The sequence below is a fragment of the Haemaphysalis longicornis genome, unplaced genomic scaffold, assembly GCF_048455015.1.
Source record: "Haemaphysalis longicornis isolate Haplotype H1 unplaced genomic scaffold, Haemaphysalis longicornis Haplotype H1 scaffold_6, whole genome shotgun sequence".
Taxonomy (NCBI): Eukaryota; Metazoa; Arthropoda; class Arachnida; order Ixodida; family Ixodidae; genus Haemaphysalis; species Haemaphysalis longicornis.
Window position 1 is genome coordinate 74,679,798 of NW_027526407.1, and position 23,843 is coordinate 74,703,640.

The following is a 23,843-nucleotide window of genomic DNA, read 5'->3' on the forward strand; positions in this document are numbered from 1 at the left end:
GCTTCGCGAATGTATATACATAACGAATGTACATCCCGCTTACAAATGTGACATCGCAGCAAGGCTAATGTAAGTTGTGTCATGCGAGTCGCTATTGTGACTCTTGGGCGTGTTCTTTTCGTCCCACTCGATGCATATCCTGTTCCGATTATAACGCAGCATTCATCACAGAACGTGTCATTATGTAGTCCGCGTGGACAAGCGTTCGGCCACAGATAACACGAGTAAACAGAAGGGAGGCGCATAAACATTCGAACTTATGTGTGCCTGTCATTATTTGTGCGCGTACGTGGATGGGAGTGGGTACGTTTGTGCATGTATTCGCACCTGTGCATCAGCCGCTACAGCTTTGGCGTGCCTATTTAAACTCCTTTCGTCCAACGTACAGCCGAGTCACGCGAGAGAAGCTCGGCTAAGTTTGAACACGGCCTCTCGGCGCCCGCCACCAGTTCACGTAGCACTGCAGCCGCCTGAACAAGAACACAATGCCACCCATTCGCAACCCTGAGGTCAAATTTGTCAAGGTGAGCGTTAGGGGTTTATGTGAAAAACTGGAAATCAGAAATGCCACTATTGCATGAACTTTTCTCTTCGATGTGCCACCAGAGGTGCGTCCTTGCTGTAACAGAAACGAAACATTGCGCTGCTACTCCTGATAAATTACATTAGCAGCTTTATGTATGTCACAGTGATCGGTAGAATGGCTGCGAATTTCAGCTTGAACGAAAAAAAAAAAAAGAAACGACGGACGGTAGAAAAGAAACACAGACACACTCTTGCTTTTTTCTACCATCTCTCGCTCTTTTGTTGTTGTTCAAGCTGAACTTCGCAGTCAGTATGAACTAACCCGTCAAATATTAAGCAATTCAACGGCAGAGTGGCATTGTCATCTGCCATACATTGTTTAATGGTCTCAGGCGGATCAAATGCAGGCAGCATGTTGCGACGCTAACTCCGCCAACGTCTATGACAGCAATCTCCCCTTCCATTCACGTGTTTGAGCAGATAAAACGTTGTGATTGTAACCTGGTCAAGATTCTGTGCAGTCGATATCGCATAGGAACAAGGTTTCTTATGAATTATATGCGAACCTGAAATGGCTCACAGCCTTCCAGCTTTCGCAATGCCCTTTTTCTGATCGAAAGTTGTCTTACCTACATAATCTAAAAAATTAGAGGCCGTTCCACTCAATGTTAAAGATGTCGGAAGTGCAGACAGGGATGCGCCGTAATGGGCTGTAGCGCCGTTATCCGCTCACTGCTACTACCCAATGCAATTCAAATTTCCCGCCTCCGCAGTGCTCGCGCGCCCCCTGCCTGAAACTGCGCCAGCGGGAGTTCTGTTCTCTTTGTGCTTGTTTTTCCTCCCGCACGTGCCGGATTTGCACTGCCACTTTTCTCGCCTACTGTCGTAAAAACCAACCCAACGAGCGTTCGTAACTAAATGAACGCGGGCGCTGCCGGTATATTACGCATTTTTTGCCTCAAATGTACCTACAGTTTCCTTTGCGCAAAACAACGGGGAGATGTATGACAAGTGCCAGCGGCTCACGAGCTTTGAACGCTTATGACTATATAAACCGCTTGACTTTCAAAGCCTTTTGGTTACGCCGCGGCGACAGTGCTACGACGGAACGACGTGCGTCTCTACTTGGGTCCCGCGAGCGAGCTACGACGACAAGGCGAGCCCGAAAGTGTTCTGCACTTAAAAGAGAGAGATAGAGAGAAAAATAACGTTTATTTCCATAGTGGATTAGGGCGCGGGGGGCGCAACGCTGAGGGTTGCGACGACTGCAGCCGCTCAAGTCACGAGCTCCTCCTGTAGGTGTGGGTCCGAGCGGCCCAACGCCCCCATCCACTGGTCAGGGGAATTGATTGGAGGGAATGGGTCCTCTGCACAAGTCCACATTTGGTGTTGGACCGTGGCCCTTTCACCGCAGCGGGGGCAGAGGGGGGATGACGGCTCTGCACGGCACGGACTCCGTTTGCAGTTGACGCCGGAGGCGTTCTTCCTCCAGAGTGAGGGATGAGTTGGCGGGGGGAAGCTTGCGGCGGGAGAGGTGGTAATGCTGCGTGGTGATGGTAATGCTGCCATGAAGAACGGCGTCTAAGAGCGATTAATATATAGCTTCGAGAGAGACCCTAACCAGCTGCTTTGCTCACGGCGTGTGTAGGTTGATTTTATATTAAGCTAAGCACTTCACCCCGCTGTGTTATGTCTTTACCGCACTTGACCATACAGCATTGTGTACAATCGGGTTTTTAGCAATGACACGGCTGCAATGTGTCGCGGGATTTTAATTATAAGAAAAAATTATACCCATCGGGTGACCGGTAATGGTGGTTTGTGGCAGATATTTATCAACAACGAGTTCGTCAATTCGGTGTCCGGGAAGACCTTTCCGACGTACAACCCTGCGACGGGAGACAAAATTGTGGACATCCAAGAAGGAGACAAGGTAAGCCTGTCAAGGTTGAATGGATAAAGGCCGTGTTTTCTCAATTCTAGGCGCCACTGATTTTAAGCGCCCTTTTCTAAGTAAGCAAAGGTTAAAAAAAAGAACTTTTTTACGTGTATCCTTCGACATCAAAAGCATCGCATATTTGAAACAAAGTTTTTTTTTTTTTTTTTGGGGGGGGGGAGGCTTAGAATCTAGAAAATTCGGTATTTGACGTCTCAAAAAATCCTGTAACGTGCTCCGAATCTTCAATCAGAGATAACATAATTCTATTACGAGAAAGGAAGCCTAAAAGGGCTAACTGAAACTGGCCTAACTGGCCTCGGGCACAATATTTTTTGCATTGTCATCCGCTGAGTAATCACATGCAGGCTGTGATAATTGCACGCTAAACGTCTCCAGGAAGAACTTAACACCGTATAATTTCCGAAGTACAGTCATTAAACCAAATGTGCCTTTATGACTGTAATGCACGTGGTCCGTTTGGTGGCACTTCTACCGTTATTCTGACACTTCTACTGTTATTTTAACGAATTTGCCATGAATACATTTGAGTCGTTTGCTCACGTGGAGAGGCGTTAACGGTAGATGTGTCGTCCCTGCCACGTGAGCGACCGACGTCAAGTGTATACGTGGCAAAATCATTCAAGTAACGGTAGAAGTACAGTGAACCAGTAACGAATCTTTCTGCGACGTGCCTTTTTCACCAGGCGGACGTGGACAAAGCAGTCAAAGCCGCTCGAGCTGCGTTTGCAAGGGGCTCGGCATGGAGGACAATGGACGCTTCCAAGCGGGTCCGGCTTCTTCTCAAGTTGGCCGACATAATGGAGGAGAATACAGACTACCTAGCGGTAAGACTTCGGTCGAGGTAATGGGCTGGAGTTGGCCTGCATGTACACCACACTCTCCGGGGTAAACAAATACGGGAGCTTTATTTGCAATAACAGGACTTGAGAGCAATGGAAACCCGGTTCAGAAGTAGTCGGGAGTTTTTTCTTGTGTATCACGTTTGAAAATTTAGCAAGCTGGGATGTCTGGAGTTTAGAGCTCCGCGCCAGATTTCGCCATGGCGCATTCATGCAAGAGGCGAACACTGTAATAATAGTCCTGTAGGAGTGAATATTTAGGGCGAAAGCCTCAAGTGGCCCATACCGCTTTAAACCGGCGTTGTTGTCCCGTACAGAAAATGTCCGCCGCTGTTGAGCAAATAGAAAACACAAATATGTTAGAGCTGGTTCAAAATTGGATAAAACGTTGAATTTTGATAAAGTACGTCATGTAGTTTAAAAAGGGAATTGGGTACATTAGAATGCGTACGAAAATCGAACCTGGACCTCCAGAGTAGGAGCCGGGGACGTTACTCAAGCGCGGAGCTAGCGGCTGAATGATGGTAAGCCCATAGTGCGGGCGATGCTGACGTCACATCTGGTGACAGGTGAACGTGACGGTTCGTGAGTGAAACAGGTGCACCCCAGCCACAAAGAAAAGGGTTTCTGGGATTGCCTCGGTGTGAATTGTGCCGCCACTCTACCTGTCGATTTAACTCGCCCCAGAAGATGTGGAATCGAAAGCGAAGAAGCAGTCGCAATAACAATGGAGGAGTAAAAATGTGATGAGTATCGTGAGAGAAAGCCATAATGATTTCGCTTTCGAAGCAGATAGGCAGGCTAAAGTGCCTCGAAGAATTTTTTCTGGATCTTAGTATTGATTTTAATAGAGCGCTCTGTTTGGCCTTTCCAACGAAAAATGAAATGGAATGGATGACTTCATTAGGAGGAGGCCAATAGGCCCTGTTGTGGGACATGGAAAAAAGGGTAGGCGAAGGTGGTTCACATGAATCTTTTCACTGCACTGTGAACATTTACTTAGCACGTTATGCCATGGTTCCGCCAAAGGGGTACCTTATGCACAGTTGAAGTAGTTGCGAGGATACTCTAATACGAAGGTCATCCGGGTATCCAAAAGGAGCCGTTCAGAAGTTAAAAAAAAAGGTGTTTTTGAGGGGTATTTAGAGAGGGGGTGAACGATCCGCCATCATACTACTTTATAGAGACGTGTTTTAGACCGAATTCTGTAATTTGCTGTATCATTTGGGAGTTGTTTCTGACATGTTGGACCTGTTCTTCAGAAGTCGTCGGGTGAACTTGCGTTGTAAGGAACTGGTCTCGGTCAGTTGAGTAAGCTGAACACGCCTGGATGAGGTAGAAAAGGTAAAAAAAAAATCTGTTTCTGATCCAGAAAGTCCGCGATTGAATGATGGCTTTATACGTTACGTACATATTTTTGTTTCAAATTGATTTCAAGCCGTAATCATATTCCAGAGCCTTGAAACCATTGACAATGGGAAACCTTTCACCAGCGCAATCGGAGACGTCATGGCATCCATCGCGACCATTCGCTACTTCGCGGGCTTTGCTGACAAGGTCCACGGCAAAACGATTCCCATGGGTTGGTGCCGAACGCTTTTTCCTACGTTAAATGCGAGTTTCATCATATCTTATCGCGGAGTGCATTTTACGTTAGTGAATGCATTTTCCATGCCCACGGATGCCTGAACATGGATGTTTCGTCCTCTTTGTAATAATCAAGAGGCATCCATTTCTGGATGACGCGGTGCCTACTCGGACTTTAAATACCAATATTAATAACCATCACGATTTTGTAACTGGTAGAAATTTGCGCTTTTGCACTATACTGATTTAAAAAATAACTTCTCTACACCTGAAGCAGCAGTTTAGGTTTTAAACGTGGGAATAACTTCCATACCTAAAGTCCTCGGATTTTCAGAAGTGCGACGTAAGAGTATTAGAGCAGAAATGCATCAGGAGTGCTTGTTTAAATTATAGAGTATTATCGGCGCCTTCACTCGTGGCGTTGCAGAGCTCTGCAATTAATTGGCGCTCTTGAAACCGGTCAAAATTTCATTTTCAATGCAATGAAATTGCATCTTGCTACAGTGTAGCACTAGACATCTTATCGATAGTTCGTAGACTATCCTAGGCCTGGAATCTTTTTTTTATATCATTATGTTGTGTTCTCATTTTTGTCACAGATGGAAACACGTTTGCTTACACAAGGCGTGAACCGATCGGAGTCGTCGGCCAAATAATACCGGTGAGCAGTGAGCACGCCACTTTGTTCGTTTTCTTGCGCGAAATCGATTAGGTTCTCATAACGCTGCAAAACAGTTACTTGTTCTTAAATGGGGATATGCAGCGCTCAAGGGGTCCTCCAGAGGATTCCGAAGACCCACGAAGCCTTCTTCCAAACTCTCTATTCCCCATTTATTTCTCTTTTTTTACAAAACTCTCGGGAAACGCATAATTGTGGATTTGCTGCATGACATGTACACACTTTGTCAAAAATTTTTGGGCCAATCCTAAGCATTCTCGACCACAAATGATTCAAAGAATCGGCTTTACGTTTAAATATGACAAAAATATTTAAAGGCAGTAAGAAAGAGAGGTATTTTCTCTAGCTTTCCTGCATAAAACGTTTCAGCCTCACTCGGGACGTAAGCTTGTACATTCAATTTTTCGCAGCCTGCGTGTTTCCGGCTTGGCCCACAAACTTTTGACAAAGACTTCTCCCTGTTCGCACGATTTAACTTCGGCTTTTTGCACAACCCACCAGCTGTGCAAGAAGGCCAGACACGCGGAAGGCGGGCATATAATAAGCTACGGTTTCGGTGACTTCTAGATGCAATTGAGAATTGTTTGACAATACCACGCACACCGTGGTGCAGAACAGTCAGACACAAAAGTTGAGCATTGAATAGGCGCTCGGGCTACATTAGCTGCGAGTGCAAATTGTTTGAAATTATTACACCGGCCATCAATATTAATCGTGGGTCTTCCATCACTGTTGCAAGGCCATAAGGGATGCCCGTAGAACTAATGGTTCAGAACCACTGCTGTAAAGATGAGAAAATGAGTTTTTCGCAAGGTTTGGCCGTACCAGCCATAATGCGCACACACAGATATCAACTCACGCATCCATAAAAATATAAACATGAGTGAGTGAGTGAGTGAGTGAGTGAGTGAGTGAGTGAGTGAGTGAGTGAGTGAGTGAGTGAGTGAGTGAGTGAGTGAGTGAGTGAGTGAGTGAGTGAGTGAGTGAGTGAGTGAGTGAGTGAGTGAGTGAGTGAGTGAGTGAGTGAGTGAGTGAGTGAGTGAGTGAGTGAGTGAGTGAGTGAGTGAGTGAGTGAGTGAGTGAGTGAGTGAGTGAGTGAGTGAGTGAGTGAGTGAGTGAGTGAGTGAGTGAAAACCTTCTGATAGGCAGTTGACGTCAGACCACAGCGCCCATGGCTTATTACTCCATAGGGCGAAGAACAACGGCAAAGTGTTACAAAATAAGCAAACAAAAAGGTAATTATTTGAAGGTGAAAAATAGCTATTACGCGCGCTTGAACTACCGGAAATTCGCTGTAACGTTTGCGCTTAATATTTATAATTAAAGCACATGTAGATGAACCCGATGCCCGTATTCGGGCTCATTGGTGAAGGTCAGCTGAGGGGGGGATATTTCCCGAGGTGCCAGAGTTTAGGACGCGACGAATGAGCAAATGTCCGCATTTTTTTATCTTGTCCTGCTTCCAGAATCCCAGCAATTAACTTTTAATGCGCATCTCCTCGGCCGCAGTGGAACGTCCCTCTCTTGATGCTGTCGTGGAAGCTTGGTCCCGCGCTGGCTATGGGCAACACGGTTATCGTCAAGCCGGCCGAACAGACGCCGCTGACGGCTTTGGCCGTCGCCAACTACGTGGTCGAAGCCGGCTTCCCTGCCGGGGTGGTGAACATGGTGCCCGGATACGGGGAGACGGCAGGCGCCGCCATTTCCGGGAACCCTGACATTGACAAGGTGGCCTTCACGGGATCCACAGAGGTGACTGCCTTCTTAAAGACCACATTATTTCATGGGGTCGGTAAACGCTGAAATCATGTTCTGTCTGTGTCTGTCTCCAGTATCAGCCAGAAAAAAGAAAACTGGGCCATTTTCACTAACGTGAAAAATCAGAAGGGGCGAAGCATGCAGTGTACGGTTTCTGCAGTGTACGGATGATATGGTTTCTATGATGCGGCTTCGATATATTACGCGGTTCAGAAGTTATAATTAAGTGCCTAATGCGGTTTCAATGTTGAGCGCTCGGCGTCTTAGGCCTTGGCGCCTTGGCGTTTTTGCCCACGGAGATGAAACCGTAGGGGGGTAGAGGAATACAGCTTTGCTGTAAACGTCTCGTGTCTGAAGCACAAAGCGTTCAAGCGCGAGTCGTTGCACAACCAGTGTCCCGGTGTGCTCTTTTAGTACGCGTTTTCGCCCACGGAGATGGAACGTTCTAGCGGGAGGCATTGGAAAACGAGTGTTCCGGTGGGTTCTTTTAGTACGCGTTTTCGCCCACGTAGATGAAATGTTTTAGCGTGAGGCGTTGGAAAACGAGTGTTCCGGTGTGTTTTCTTTAGTACGCGTTACGGTGTAGCGCGAGGAGTTAGAAAACGAGTGCCCCGGTGTTTCAGTACCGTGACTACATGAAACGACGATGACGACGACAGGAGACGCCGACAGCTCGACCCCCTACGGGGCTTCGCCCCTAAAATATCGGCGGTACTTTATGATTGGTCACTGACTCCCTGGCGAGTGAGTCACTGCGACTGTTAGGCCAGTAAGGTGTCACCAGCAGAGTCACTGATGAATGCGCACAGAAGTAGAAACGTCGGGCCCGGAGACTGCGGTACCTATGCCTTGCCGCGTTCGCTGGTTTCCGCTAAATGTACAATGGCGTCCACTAAAGCAACAAGTTGACGAGTATCGAATTCGCGAATATCATATGAAATACGCAACCAGCAACAACATTATGCATAGTACTGTTAGCTGGTAGTGGCGAAACTCGATCGTCTTCGAACAACATTTCCACCGAAACAAGCATTACCAGAAAAAAAAAATTATCAGTGGGGCTGTTGTAGGGCTGGCCCTGACGCTCTCCCTGGAGCAGGTGTCTCCGCCTCACAAAAACAGGTTCCAAGTAAACGAAACAAAAAATCATAAAAATAAAAAAAGGCTCTCGGGCCTTTATATTTTAATACGGCAGCTTATATTGCCCCTGAAATAATGTCTTTCCAGTAATGCAGCTGTGTTTAGAGGTGAGGCCGACTTGATGGAGATCGTTGAAAGCTTGGCCTTTGTAAGCCGGCTATTCCACATTAGGCCTCCTCGACTATCAGTCCCGGATCGTCCGCGGACTGCCCGAGACACGATCCGGCACTCGTTTTCCCATGTATTCCTATGGGGCTTCCGGTCCGAGGGCAGTCCGAGGACTGCCAGCGGACTGCTTGAGACGTGATCCGGCGCTCGTTTCTCCCATGTATTCCTACGAGGGCTTCCGGTCCGAGGGCAGTCCGAGGACTGCCAGCGGACTGCCCGCGGACTGCCCGCGGACTGCCCGAGACGCGATACGGCGCTCGTTCTTCCCATGTATTCCTATGGGGCTTCCGGTCCGAGGGCAGTCCGAGGACTACCCGCGGACCATCCAGGAATGGTAAATCGGGGAGGCCAATTGTGTGGGCACAGTAAAGCATAGCCAGCTACGGAGTGTGTGCGATTAGAGAAAATGGCTCCAACCCTCGTGTTATAGAAAGTATCCCGAAACAAATTAATGACAATTAGTCGCTAAAACGAATCTACCATTACGCCGGGTTTCATATATTTGTAACAATTACTTAGTTCACAGTAAAGTTCCAAATGTTATAGAATTACTGTTTGCTGTCGATACACGCTCCTCCCTTCCAATAACAGTGTTTCTGCCAGAGTTACTTGATATAGGAGTTGCGAAACTTAAATAAACAATGAATAACTTAGGAAAGTACAAAAATTAAAAAATTTATGCACCTTTTAAATAAAGTTTAACGTTAAATTGTCAGTTTGAATAATTACTGTGTTTTTTTTTTCGGATAGTGCGTGCGGTGGCCGCGGTGGGGCCACCGTACGTACGACCCAAAGTAGGGGGGGTCCAGGTGCGAACCGTTTTTTGAGACGGAGTTTCGCAACTGTCTATATCGAAGAGCTCTGGTTTCTGCTCCTCCACCGAAAACATAGATAAAGGAAAGGTTACTTAGGCAGTCAGGACTGTAGACACCTGCGTGTTCACATGCTTCGTAAGATGAATGGTGCAAGAAATGAAAATAAAAATAAGTGATTAGGACAAGCTGGCAAAGCAGCACAAGAAAAATTCGACATACGGTGCCATTAAGAATTAGAGTTTCCTCAACATGCCGTAAATGCAGGAACTATGGTTGACTGAGTGCAGTCGCTTCAGTAATTAAAAAGAGGCTAGGCATGACCGCTAGTAGCTGATATGACCAGCACCTTATCGCAAGCATTGTCGATACGTGAAAAATCTTGATTCCTCCCTCATGATACCATATGTGCAGAAAACTTCTTTCTGACTTACAAAGTTGTCCCAATAACGTTCCACTTCAGCTAATATGCGCTACAGTCAGGATACACCTGTTTCGCGCAAGGACTACGCCTGTTAGGCTTTCTTGCGCAGCTTTGACGTCGTGCAAAAAAGCCAACCCAAACAAACACGCCGTGCGGTGAAGCTTGGAAATATCGTGCGAAAGAGCCAACATTTGTTGTTCTAATATTTGTAAATTTCGAATACATTCGAAAACTTCGGATGCCACTAAAAGTAAAGCTGCGATGCGAAAAGAATCGAGCAAAAAACACCATTCGCAAAGTATTCAAATTTTCAAATACTAAGGCACCTCTATTTTTTTACACCCTTACACCTGCACAGAGTGGACAGAGTTATTCACAGTTTTCTTCAACAGTTGTGTGCGAATAACTAGGCGAACTTTCTGTGCTAGCGCTTGCACGCGTGTGTCGCTTCCTGTGCGTAGTTTATCTAGCATGGGAAGCCACGAACGTGTGAATAAACGCTTTTCCGCCGGGGCGAAGGATACACAGACTCATCGACAAAATTGATGGCGTATTACAATAATGCACCTCGAATGACCACCATATCCTCCCTATTTCCAGGTCGGCCGCCTCATTCTCCAGGCTTCCGGACAATCAAACCTCAAGAAAGTGTCGCTGGAGCTCGGCGGAAAGAGTCCGCTCATCATATTCGCAGACGCAGACCGTAAGCTGGTGGACGCACCCTTTAGCAAGATTATTTCGTGGTTGTTCAGTAAATTTTCTAATTACCGTATTTACTCGATTCTAAGCACCCCCGTTTCTAAGTATCCTCGCCTACTTTCGAGAAAAATTTTGGAAAAAAATTCACGCATCTCCACGAAGTGAATCATGACGAGTGGGCGAAGCACTGGGGATCGTTCTTACCGGAAATCACCCGTGGCATTGACCTCTCGCGCATGTAAATGAGTGACAACGCGTGTGCACAGTATATATTTATTATTTTATTATTTATTTAATTATCACATACTGCGGACCAAGTATGGTCCATGCAGGAGAGGGCGATAACGTTCAAAATATACAATTCCAATCCAATCCAATCCGATACAATTAAATTTATTACAATCTAATCCAATTTCAATCCAATCCAATCCAATCCACTGCTCCTCTCGCATGCGCGACACTGTGTACACGGACGCCAAGCCCCGGACAGAGCGAGGTCCTAAGGTGCTTCGCTCTTAAAAGTTTGCATGCAAATTTAAAGGAGCACTGACACCAATTTTCGGCGTTAATATTATTCCACAGTTCGCTTCCTTCACTCAACAGAATACTCTGGCTGAAATATGAGCGGCCTGCGATGTGAAGAACATAGTTTAATTGGATCTCGTTTATCGCGCCGACGCAGCAGCGCGCGGAGCGGCCCTCAGCAAATGGACATCAGCGTGACATCATCAAGTGAAAGCCAAAAGAAGTGACGCGGCAGCGCTCGTCAAAAGCTCGTGACGTCACTTCACGCGCGCGGCCCCACGAGCGGCGAGCGGGCGCGACACCCTCTCAAGCGGGCGCCGGTGACGTCCGCACAAAGCGGTGAGGTCAGTCAGGGAGTCTGTCATATGCGCCGTTCGGGATGAAACCGCGGGAATTTGAAACAAACGATTTTCAGGCCGTTCAGTGTAATTAACTATCGCGCGCTGAAGTATTTAAAGTGCTGTCTCAGGTTCGCCAAGCCATTAAGCATCGATAAAAGCAATAAAAGTGTAACATAAAATTTTCGTGTCAGTGCTCCTTTAAGCATCCCCTTTTTTAAGCAACCATCACAAGGTGGATTTCAGACACGTGGAAGCGGGCTTGAGTTGGCGGTGTGGCCAAGTCATCTTTGAAGTTTTTAATTAAAAACCACTAAACGGAACAGAAGCTGACCTTCTGGGGGACACTGAAAGCGGTGGCCCAAGAGGCCCAACGGACTCGAATTGCGGTGAGGGTGACTGAGTATCAGACGTAAGCAGTGAGTTCACTGTCTGTACCTATTTTTTTGGTTGAATATTGGTCAAATAAAATATTATTCCTTGCGGCCGTCTCGTCAAGATACGGCCGCGAAAAAAAAAAAAAGCGGCGGGAGGGGGGTGGGGGGTAATTTAGGTTTTTCGAATCTACGCCCCTCCTTCAATTTTGGCATCGCGATATTCGAAAAAAAAGAGGGTGCTTAGAGTCGAGTAAATACAGTATGTGTTATTGTATAACCTGGAACTTAATTTCAACTGGGTGTCACTGTGTCTGCAAGGGAGACGGAAGTGAATTCGCCAAAGTGTTATTACTGGCTACACTGTGTAGTTCAACGATGCGATCTATTATTTCACTATTCACCGCGAGCCTAGAGCCTTAGTTTACCTTTAATGGGCGAAAGAAGACAAGGAATTCAGAGAAGGTTTAGGCTTCGCTTTTCAGCGTGGAACGCGAAAGTGTTATCAGGCCCCGTTAGCACAGCTTTACGATTCGCTACTGCGCATACAAATCCAGTGATGACGTCATCGTGCTCATAGCGGCGCCCGCGAGAGGTGAAAACGTTTCTCGCCTTCTCGCACGCTATCTGGTGGGGCAGAGTCTCACAATCCTAAGCGTTTCGTGGGGCTCCGCAAAATAGCCGCTAGGTTGCCCTACATGATTTTTTGCTCCGTTTCTCTTCCTGTTAGTTTTCTCTTCTTTTTTCGTTTCTTTTACTTCTATTTTTAGTTTTTTTTAGTTTACTTTTTTATTTTTTGGTAAGATGACGCGTCATCACATCGCTACAAAGGGGATACCACTATCAATTATCTCATCATCATCATCATCATCATCATTTCACGCCCATTTTTCATTCACAGTCAACGCTGCCGATGACACCGGCTTTCCGGTGTCACGAGGTCCTTAACGCTACGCGATAAAAAATGCAAGGTATTTTTTTAGCCAGTTGCTAAATTGAACCCCGCCGCAGCCAGAGCTGCTTTAGTTACCTCGACATGATCTCTGGTAGAGTCTTCACAGCAGACTTTACTTGGTGCCTAGTCCAACTCTATGTGTGAGAACCACGCGCGCCTCAATATGTTTTTCCCGTTTGTTTTTCCCGCGTTTTGTTTTTCCCGCCAGTGGAACTGGCTGCCATGCTGGCGCACGAGGCCGTCTTCTGGAACCAGGGAGAAATCTGCGCGGCGGCGACGAGAACCTTCGTGCACGCCGACATATACGACAAGTTCGTTGCGAAGGCCGTCGAGCTGGCTAAGAAGAGAGTGGTCGGAGACCCTTTCAACGAACGGTGCGCCCAGGGTGCCCAGGTATGGAATGGAATTTGAAATTTCCCGCCTCAGGTGCGAATACTTAACCATCAGTTACGTACTGAGTATTGCTTAGTGAAGAACGAACGCACCGTTCGTTTATCACGTTCTTCACCGTTCGTTCTTCAGGGGGCCAGGTATGAAATGGAATTGGAAATTTCCCGCCTCAAGTGCAATTACTTATCTATTTGTTAACTCTTAGGTTTTGCTTAGTCAAGTAGTAGTATTAGTAGCATATTTAGTCTTTAGTTAAACATTGCTCTGTGAATTCAACTATGAGACAGAGCGATAACACCGTACCCATCAATTCTTGAAATGAAATAATCTGAGAAATAAATATTATTTGTAATAGGCGGTAGCAAAAGGACGTTTGGAAATAAATGTCATTGTGTAGAATCCAGACGAACATGTTTTCCTGGAGTATTTCATCTCCAAATTTTGTGCAATATCTATTAAATTATGCACCAGATGAATAAGGGTAAAACAAGACGTATGAGCGTCCTTAATGTCAACGGAAAATCTGCACATCAAGAAAAACTGATATGAGTGTCGCAGAACTTCTTCTTACAAGAACCCTGCACAAAGCCTCATCGCATATTTTGTTGTTTAAGGTCCTCAGTTATACTTAGTAAGACCAGGTGGACAAGCTTTAATAGCACGCGAGTCGTAGCATTTCAGTCTGACATGCATAAAAAAACTAAAGTCGTTCCACTCAATGTGAAAGCTGTCGGAATTGCAGAGCAGTGATTCGCCATAATGGGCTGTAGCGCTGTTATCCGCTCGCTGCTACCACCCAATGCACTTCAAATTTCCCGCCTTCACAGTGCTCGCGCTCCCCCTGCCTGACACTGCGCCAGCGGGAGTTCTCTTCTTTTTGTGCTTGTTTTTCCTCCCGCACGTACCGGCGTTGCACTGCCTCTTTTTTCGCTTACTATCGTAAAAACAAACCCAACGAGCGTTCCGAACTAAATGAACGCGGGAGCTGCCGGTTAATCGCGTATATTTTGCCTAAAATGTACCTGAAGCTTTCTTTGCGCTAAACAACGGGGAAATGTATGACAAGCACCAGCGGTTCACGAGTTTCGAACGTTTATGACTATATAAACCGCTTGGCTTTCGAAGCCTCTGGGATACTCCGCGACGACAGCCGCTACGACGGAACGCCGTGTAGCTCTACTTGGGTCCAGCGAGCGAACTACGACGACAAGGCGATCCCCTAAAGTGTTCTGCACTTAAAACGTTCAAGCAGCAGAAATTTCTGGGAAGAAAGAAAGAAAGAAAGAAAGAAAGAAAGAAAGAAAGAAAGAAAGAAAGAAAGAAAGAAAGAGAGAAAGAAAGAAAGAAATAAAGAAAGAAAGGAAGAAAGTAAGTAAGAAAGAAAGAAATCTCGTTAGCGAACATGTGAGAAATTTCTCCTTATAGAGTAATATTTTCCATAAACGGAATCTACAGTCGCGGGCGATATATTACGAACAAAGTGGATTTGGCGCCAGCTCTTGGCGTGAGCTTTTGTACACTTTCTTTCCTAACACTTCAAAAAAATTGATATCTTTATTAAAAACAACAGTACAACTCCTTAACCTGTGTTTTCCTTAGCGCTGTAGACCACTGCCGTTCTACTCTATATGTTACATTGTCAACTCCGTCAGAATAAGTATAAGTGCTTTTCCTTGCCCTCGCGTAGATCGACGAAACCCAGCTGGACCGTGTCATGCACTACATACGGCTTGGGGAGAAGGAGGGCGCCAAGCTGCAATGCGGAGGCAAACGTCTCGGGTCGCGCGGCTACTTCGTCCAGCCGACCGTGTTCTCGGACGTCACCGACGGCATGACCATAGCCAAGCAAGTCGTGCACTTTTAATTCGAACCTACGCGTTCTGCCACGCAGTAAGCGCTCAGCCGCACAGGAGTGAAGGGGTTCGATCCGTAGTTCATACCATCCCCCTTTGATAGTAGCCTAGTAACAAGAGAAAGGGTTATGTACTGAGATTTTTCACTCGATGAGCGTCAATTCGCTTGTCAATGTCCAACTCAAAATCTTTAATTCACCGAAGCAACCTTGGCCAAGATGCCACCACATTAACTGGTTTAGTCCCCGATTATTTTATTTCAATTTCTTGTCTACCACAACGATTTGCTTGAAACAGTGCATACTAACGTTGCACTTGCAGTGATTTCGTCGTAAGAACGTGTGAAACACTTCGCTGTAAAACCTTTCCCTGTCACTCACCTGCTCGTTTACTTGCTCTCTTGTTCTGCAGCCAACAACTCCTTACAAAAGTGTGTGACATTTAACAACGCCGACATAGGTTATTACAGAACAAAATACGCAGGAAACCATTACAAACACATCAATACCGAAGAAAGTGGAGGGGAGCCCAGCCTCCCTGGTAACATAGTTGGTAGTCGGTTAGGGTCCCACCCGGCGACCAGGTTTTTCTCCACTTTCTATCTTTACGAAAGACCTTCTCCCCTTTCCTGTAATAGCTGACTGCAAGTCGAATAGAATAGTATTTTCGAATGCATATATATATTCTTTAGCGTGACTAGTATTAATACACAGCTACACAAAAAACAGAGCGATACCTTATAAACGTAGGACTTCACAGATGCGAGTGTTCGTGTACTAGTACGCGATAAGAAAATGGTGCAAAGATTTAAAACTTAAACCGAGACAAGATGTAGGAATAGTCGAACAAAAATCTTGCATACATTAATTGCCATGAACAAATGCATGTTCCTGAAGATAATCTGAAATGGAGGAGACGCTTCTGACTGGTCCCTCCAGTCATTGAAACGGGGCTGGGCATGACGGCGGCTGGTGTGGCCTAGCAGAATTTTTAACAATAAGTCGTCATTCCTCACTCAAGTCCCTATATTGTCCGGAAACTTGTTTATGGCTTATAAATTTTGCACAAGTAACGTTGCACTTCAGTTAAAGTCCAGCGCAAGGCTCACACTTCCCAAGGCAAGACTTACATTAGGCTTTCTTGAATAGCCTTGGCGTTGTAAAAAAAAAACATAACACGCACGCTGTGGGGCAAAGCTTAAAATGATACCACGTCAGTCAGCAGAGCCAACTTTTATTGCTCAATTATTTGTCAATTTCGAATATTGGAGAAGTTCCAGTACTTCGAATGGTAAACTCCACTGCGAATCTAATCGAATAGCAACGGCTATTTGTGAAGTATTCCAGGTTTCGAGCATTCGCATTCCTCTGCTTATTGGTCAATGAGTGAAACTTACCAACAAAATCATGAGCAATTCCTCTCAGTGAAGGTGGAAGACCAGCGAAGCTTTTTGGCACGCGACATGGACGTGACACTGAACTCACGTGAAAGTATGGGCGAATTTTATTTCTCTTTAGCATTAAAGGGAACCGTGCAACACTTTTTTCAATTTTTTTTAAATCTTAAATGCTTGCAGAACGTAGTCACCCAACACACTCAGTACTTAGATTAGGGGCTCGCAACCTACCTCAGCCAGAAATTACTGCTCTATGCCCATCAGATAACTTGCAAACTCGCTCAAAAGATTTTGCTGTCTTTCCCGGTCTTGACGTTCTTTGACGGCTGGAATTGCGTCACTAAGGCCATGTAGCGGCTGTTGGTCGGTTTTCCTTCAGTTGCAGCAATGAACGCTTTTCGATAGCAACTTTATAAAAAAGCCACAAAAACAAACCAGAAATGGAAGCCGCATCTGGTGTGACGAGCAAATAACGCAGTGCCGCTCCGTGCTGGCACGCGAAGGACAGAGTGAAAGCGCTTATCGAAACTGTTGCAGGGCCCCTTTAACGGTGGTCATCCCTAAGAAAGGCACATGCACACCGGCACACACTTATTTTGACTCCCTTGAAAACGGTGCCTTTGATAACTAATCTGCTCGAAATGCATATCCAAGTAGTATGACGTTGTAGTGGCGGCAACACCATTTCCATTTAGCGCCACTAGCATCATCATCCGCATCCTCCTACAATCATCATCAGTAGTGCTTTCCCGGCAGAATCAGCAGTGCCACGCGGCTGAGTTGTAACACGACTGCGCAGCTGGGCGTCCGCTTGTCCACGCCGCTCTCTTTCGCACCTGAATAAATGTAGGAGGCCACAGTGCACCACCAAGTCCATGGCTCCCTTTCCTATAACGTATAAGCTCAGGGACTTAGTTATGTGTTAATCTCGAAAATGGCGTCTATTGATAACTAATCCACACAAGATGCGTGCTCAAGTGTTGAGACGTGTAAGCTTGACATGCAAATCACATTTTTTGAACGGAGTGCAACTTTGGTGGTGACAACGTGCTCTTCGCAGACATAAACGGGATGTTACTTTATCAACATCTCGCGCTGTGGAATGTCTTGCGCTTCAAAGGCCCGAGGAGCATCGGTAGTTTCCGTCCTCGGGCACAAAAAATACATGAAAACCTAGGAATAAATGCTTCACTTGCTTAGATAACGTTGGATAAATCTGAGATATTGGCATTGCTGGTAGTTCCAACAAAGGCTACAGCTTGTTTCCGCTTACTCCAGAGGCTCTGCAGCTTTTCATGACTTCTTAAGAAAAGTTGAATTGCAGTGATCGTTTCTTTTTTTATCACTGCACTTGTAGCTTCTGTAACGTGTAGATCTTGAGAAGAATTATTTATTCAGTGCCTATAGGTTCCCATGAGTCAACTCCTTGTAAGGTTAGGCAGCCACCTTTCTCTTCATTTTGTTTGCACAATAAGCACACATTGCACAATTTCAAATAAATTGGTAATCATACGAGATCTGTCCTGTTGGTAATAATGGGTAACAAATGTCTCGGCTTGTGCAGGGAGGAGATCTTCGGCCCTGTCCAGAGCATCTTCAAATTCTCCACGACAGAAGAGGTCATCGAGCGCGCTAACAACACCGAGTATGGACTCGCCGCGGGCATCCTCACCAACGACATGAACACTGCCACCATGGTGGCGCACGCCCTTCAAGCAGGAATCGTCTGGTGCGCATGGCTAAGACAGTTTGCTTTTACAGTGAACAACTGCTAATTGCTCATTGTTCATCATCACCAGCCTATCTACACCCACTGCAAGGCAAAGGCCTCTCCATTTAATCCCCAATTATCCCGGTCATGTGCTAACTGTGACCAATTTACCCCCGCAAACTTCTTGATCTCATCTGCCCATCTAACTTTCTGCCGCCCCCTGCATGCCACGCTTGCCTTCTCTAGGGATCCACTCTGTTGCCCTTGATGACCAGCGCTTACCTTGCCTTCGCATTACATGCCCTCCGCACGCCCATTTTTTCTTCTCAATTTCTACTAGCATGCACTTAACACGCGTTTGTCCCGTGACCCACACCTATCATCTTCCGTTTCATTGTGCGGTGAGTCGTCCTCAATTTAAGTTGAACCCTTTTAGTGAGCCCCCAAGTTTCTGCCCCGTAGGTGAGTGCCGGTAAGATGCAGCTGTCATACACTTTCTTCTTCAGGGACAATGGTAGCCTGTCATTCATTATCTGATCATGCCTGCCGAATGCACTCCACCCCATTCTTATCCTTCGAATTATCTCTGCCTCATGGGTGGGATCCGGGGTCACAACTTGGCCTAAGTAGATATATTCGCTTACCACCTCCACTACCTCGCCACCTATCTCAAACCGCCGTGCTGTCCCGAGGTTACTGACCATTACTTTAGTTTTCCCCATATTAATTTTCAGGCCCACGGTTCTACTCTGTTATGGGCCTGCAAATGCTATCGTCGGGAAGAAAGCATGTTTCTTCGCGGTAGTTGTCCCTGAACGCACCGGCCCCGCAGCTGGAGTGGCCTCAAGGTCACTAAAATACTACCGCCACAGGCGTTTCGCGAGAGGGGAGCTTGGACCATTCGTCTTTTGATTGGTAGTTCGGAGCGTGCGTGCCACCTGTCGCACTGACGCGTGGTCCTCGACACGCCTGCAGATTGTTTTGTAGCGTAAGCTACACTGGCCGGGGTTAAACAGTTTCGCGTGGACCTTGAATGGCCGGGCTGCGCAAGCTCGAGGAGCATTGCATTGGATTGAATTGGATTGGGTTAAATTGGATTGTAATAAATTGGATTGCAAATGCAATCCAATTGGACTACGGGTGTGTAGAGAATTAGGTCTGCACATTCTACGGTGTGCGCATTCCAGAGTAGTGACGTCATAACCGCGGCAGACGCACTCGCGCCGGCGCGTGCCCAGCTGTCGGCTCCGTTGCGCCGTAGCCAAGTCTGTCACTGCGCCAGCGCCGCTTGATAGCCGTTTCGCGTGGCTCTTGGAGAGCCGTGCTGCGAATGCGCGAGGAGCAGTGATTGGACTGGTCTGGACTGGATTGGACTGGACTGGATAGGATTGCTGAACCCTAGCTCACGCTACGTGTATCCTGGCATAGCCGAGCTAAGCCACTGCTAATTTTTTCTGTTCTTATTGCGCCGGACGGGGGTAGCTGTAGTGCGGGCTTTCAACGTGTGCGTTCCGGGGACAACAAAAACAAACAGAGCACCAGGGTTTATGCATTCAGTTAATTCTTTCGCTACACGGCTGTTGCGGACGCATGGGGGGTTCCGTATATGGTACTTCAAAGAAGCTGTCCGAGAAAGCAAAGGAACTGTTTGGCAAAGGAACCGTAACCCAGAGGCTTCGAAAGCCAAGCGGCTATGCCAGGATATACGTAGCGTGAGCTAAGGTTCAGCTGGTTATTCTTAGCTTTCCTGGTTGTCTAGGATTAGCTGATTAACATGCTTACTGAGGCTTATCATCCAATCCAAATCCAATCCAAAACCAATCCAAGCCAATCCAATGCAATCCAGAACTCCTGCTGGCGCAGTTTCAGGCAGGGGGCGCGCGAGCACTGCGAAGGCGGGAAATTTGATTTGCATGGGGTGGGAGCAGTAAGCGGATAACGGCGGTACAGCCCATTATGGCGAATCACTGCTCTGCACTCCCGACAGCTTTCATGTTGAGTGTAACGGCTTTAATTTTTGTTATATTGCGCAGGATCAACAGCTACTTCGAACTGGGCCCTCATGTTCCCTTCGGAGGCTATAAAATGTCCGGAATCGGACGCGAAATGTGAGTCCAGCGGCTGTTCTTGGCCTTTCCACCCTCTTGTTCCGGACCTAGCAGGGGTTTATTTCGCTGTACGACTCTGGTTCAAGGCTTTAAATAAAACCAGCATTCTTCCTGAACCTTATTCATCATCATCATCATCATGTTTGTGCCGACTGCAGAACGAAAGCCCCTCCCATGCTTCTCGAGCCGTCCCGGTCTGAGGCAAAGAATTGGAAACGAAGCTGCTGCCTTATGGTATGAATCCATGGCGAGAGATTTTTGTCGTTGAACAGCGCCGGTATTGGTCAAGGAGCGCCCTTATTTCGCGTATCATCCAGACAGGAGGGCAAAGAGGGATGGTAGGAGTAACGCTTAGGGATCGCTTAGTGACGCTTAGTAACGCTTAGGAGTAACGCTTAGTAACGCTTAGAACAAACTGGGGTGAAATACACGCTTAGCTGAAACTGATAGAAGGAAGTGATTTTCTCATGCGGAGACCTGACAACCGCTGGACCACCAGAGTAGCAGAGTGGACAGCTAGAGACGGGACTAGAACTATAATGGAAAAGTAATAACTCGATCGAGGGACGAAATCAGAAGGTTCAGAGGCAGAGAATGGACTAGGGCGTAAAAAGACAGGGATGGCTCGAGAAGCATGGGAGGGGCTTTCCTTCTGCAGTCGGCACAAACATGATGACGATGATGATGATGAACAGGGTTCAGGAAGAATGCTGGTTTTATTTAAAGCCTTGCACCAGAGTCGTTCTTTTGGTTGTTTTGTGCCGTTGCTCTTCTAAATCTGGGCCAAAGTTGCAGCCAAAACTAGTCTACACTTCATCGTATTCAGCACAAAGTTTTTAGCTGTCCGAAATCTCACCAAGAGCCTAATAAAATAGGCACTGTCTAGCCTAAAAAGGAGGAGATGACACAGGTTTCGAATACGAAGTGCATACACCTTAAAACAAACTACCTTACAGACACAAGTGCAATTTCCCCATTCAGGTTCCACAAATAATTGTAACTGTCAGGGGTTCATCCAAATTTCGATTTTGGGGGGTGTCAACATCCTCCTGGGGGGGGGGGGGGGGCTGTTGGGAGGGTGTGCATAAATCCCTGGGCGGGGTGGCCGTGGTTGTGAAATCTTTTTAGGGGGTGTCCAAATCCTTCTGGGGGGGGGGGGGGGGGAGGGAATATAAATGCCTGGTAACTATACTCGGGAGCAAGTTAAGAACGGCAATGGCTCATATACGGTATCACTCCGCCTAAGCGACGGACCCGGATGTCAACGGGCGCGCGTGTTTTGAACGGAGGTGCTATGAATGCGTGATATCGTCTGCCTTTCCTCGCGTAGTTTGTCTGCCATCGCTGCAGTACTTTGTAAGCATATTAAGTACAGAAAATTACCGAAACGGCTCGTGCCATGTTCAAAATATTCCCAGTAACGCACTACTTGCGGCGCGCGGAGTAACATCCGGCTGCGGTGGTGAGGCACAGCGGCAACTTCCGTTGCCGTTCTTACGTTGTAACCGAGTATAAAGGTTTCTCTTCAAGGTACGACACTGTTTGCCCCTTTTCGGAATGTACTTTGCTGTGAAAACATAAATTTGTTGATTATTCTGGTGATACTTTTATTTCAAGATTGAAACATGAATGAGCTAGGTGGTTAATCGTATTAGATCCGTTTCTAAGCCAATGAAATTCATACAAGGAGCAGTATGACTCAGCTAAAACTTCCTAGAACCGCATCGCGAGAACGACCTATTCTGTTTACGTTCTCGATAGGAGCATATATTCCGCCAATATCCCGAAAGAAAACACAGCTTTACGCATTTTAAAATCATGAGCATATGGGAAACGTTAACTTAATTAAACCTTATTCTATGGCTCCGCTATTCGTCTATCGTTTACACAGTCGCATCTGTTTAGGAATCGTAAAGCCCGAAGGCTGAGTGTGAAGAAGGCTTCGTCATGCATACATTCCTACTCCTCTCGTTTGCAGGGGCGAAGATGGTATCCTGGAATACACCGAAGTCAAATCCGTAAGCTATAAAAACCGCGAGCTGTAACGCAGATTCATATTCTAACCCTTTTTCTTAGCACAGCACTAACCTACCGTATGCGCTTTTTTCCAGGTTGTCACGAAGATTCCCGTCAAGAATTCGTAATTTTTTGTTGCTTCAACCATTCAAAGAGTAGGCTGTACACAAACTAATAAAAATTGCTGAAATCAAATCCCTCTGTGACAGCTTTAATTGCGTATGTCACATTTTTTTTCTCATTGTTATGTTAGACCTACTTTGATGTCTCGGTGTCATGCACACGAAAGAACTTCTTTGATGTAAATAAAAACACCTTGAGAAGTAGATCTTAAAAGAGAGACGTACATTTTTGTTGTTTTTTTTTCACAAAAAGGTTGATTGGGATTGATTGTGGGGTGTAACGTGCCGATGCCGCACTTCGGCTAAGAAGCGTGCCGTACGGGAGGGCTCCCAGTTAATTTCTACCGCCTAGGAATCTTTAACGTGCGCCAAAATCTCGACACGTGAGCATCTTCGCCATTCGCCTGCATCAGAGAAGCAGCCACCTCTTCCGGGATCAAACCCGCGTCCTTGGGCTCAGCAGAACGCACGCCTTTGCCACTCAGCCGCCGCAGCGGGTAGCAAAAGACACATACCAAATCAGAGGATTGGTCAGTCACCATGGTAAAAAAATTAGCAGTGGCTTAGCTCGGCTATGCCAGGATATACGTAGCGTGAGCTAAGGTTCAGCGCCCGTACTCCAATTGGATTGGATTTCAATCCAACACAATCCAATTTAATCCAATCCAATCCAAATAAAATGCAATCCAAGCCAAACCAAACCAAACCAATCCAAGCCAAGCCAATCCGATCCGATTCGATTCGATCACCAGTCCAATGCTTCTTGCGCTTGCGCAGAACAGCCCTTCACGGCACACGCGAAACCGCTCAACCTCGGCTAGTGTAGCTTACGCTACAAAAAAAAAAAAAATTACCAACCGTTCCCTGAGAAAGTTGAGAGAAGCGGGAAAGCCAAAAGTGCGCCCAACCATCGCTGAAAGTGCGTTCAATCGATCGCCAATCCTTAAAATACCCAGCGGTATGGAAAAGTCGGGCGAGTTGGTGTTGCGACATGGTGATCTACATCCCAGTTAGTCAGCGCTCGTCCTATACCTGGCTATTTTCCTTGCATTTTCATGTTACCGCGCTGTTTCTTCACCATGTCCTAAAGGAGCCATGAAGACAAAATACAAGTTGGGTTTATTAGAACTTAGTCCGGATAGCAATGATACCAATATCATCGCAATCTTCGAACAAATAACGGAGATATTGAAGAAAACGTCTGAAGCAGTCGCGACCCCCTAGGCAATTTCCCGCAACCTTTCTATGACGCCACGGAACCTTGTTTGTGCGATTGGCGGCCGCCTAACTGACCTGTCGCGACGACACATGGCTGGACGTGCGTAATGGAGCCTCTAGTTCCATTTGACCGCATCACTTGAATGCTAACGTGCAGTTAACGCACTGAAAATTATGTTTTATTGTTGGCCCGTATGACGTCATTCTCGCTCATAACACGTCACTGTGGCGCAAAATTTGAAAGTT

The 23,843-nt window shown here is 46.6% G+C and overlaps 1 protein-coding gene across 1 annotated transcript; it reads left to right on the top strand.

The window, feature by feature from the left end:
* Nucleotides 1–378: 378 nt before the first annotated feature.
* LOC144143500 (aldehyde dehydrogenase 1A1-like) lies at nucleotides 379–22,470 on the top strand. The gene is made up of 13 exons (XM_077675272.1): nucleotides 379–524; nucleotides 2,354–2,458; nucleotides 3,169–3,309; nucleotides 4,780–4,906; nucleotides 5,511–5,572; nucleotides 7,100–7,342; nucleotides 10,493–10,595; nucleotides 12,992–13,176; nucleotides 14,861–15,022; nucleotides 17,991–18,151; nucleotides 20,167–20,241; nucleotides 22,220–22,259; nucleotides 22,353–22,470. The coding sequence occupies exons 1-13, from the start codon at nucleotides 486–488 to the stop codon at nucleotides 22,383–22,385; spliced, it is 1,476 nt and encodes a 491-aa protein (XP_077531398.1). The 5' UTR covers nucleotides 379–485; the 3' UTR covers nucleotides 22,386–22,470.
* The last annotated feature ends 1,373 nt before the right edge of the window (nucleotides 22,471–23,843 follow it).

What these genes read in the sequence shown, in the direction of transcription:
- LOC144143500 (XM_077675272.1), top strand. Translation starts at nt 486, where the DNA reads ATGCCACCCATTCGCAACCCTGAGGTCAAATTTGTCAAG. An exon ending in CCTTCACGGGATCCACAGAG is followed by an intron (nt 7,343 to 10,492) that starts GTGACTGCCTTC and finishes CCCTATTTCCAG; the next exon opens with GTCGGCCGCCTCATTCTCCA. An exon ending in CTTCAAGCAGGAATCGTCTG is followed by an intron (nt 18,152 to 20,166) that starts GTGCGCATGGCT and finishes TATATTGCGCAG; the next exon opens with GATCAACAGCTACTTCGAAC.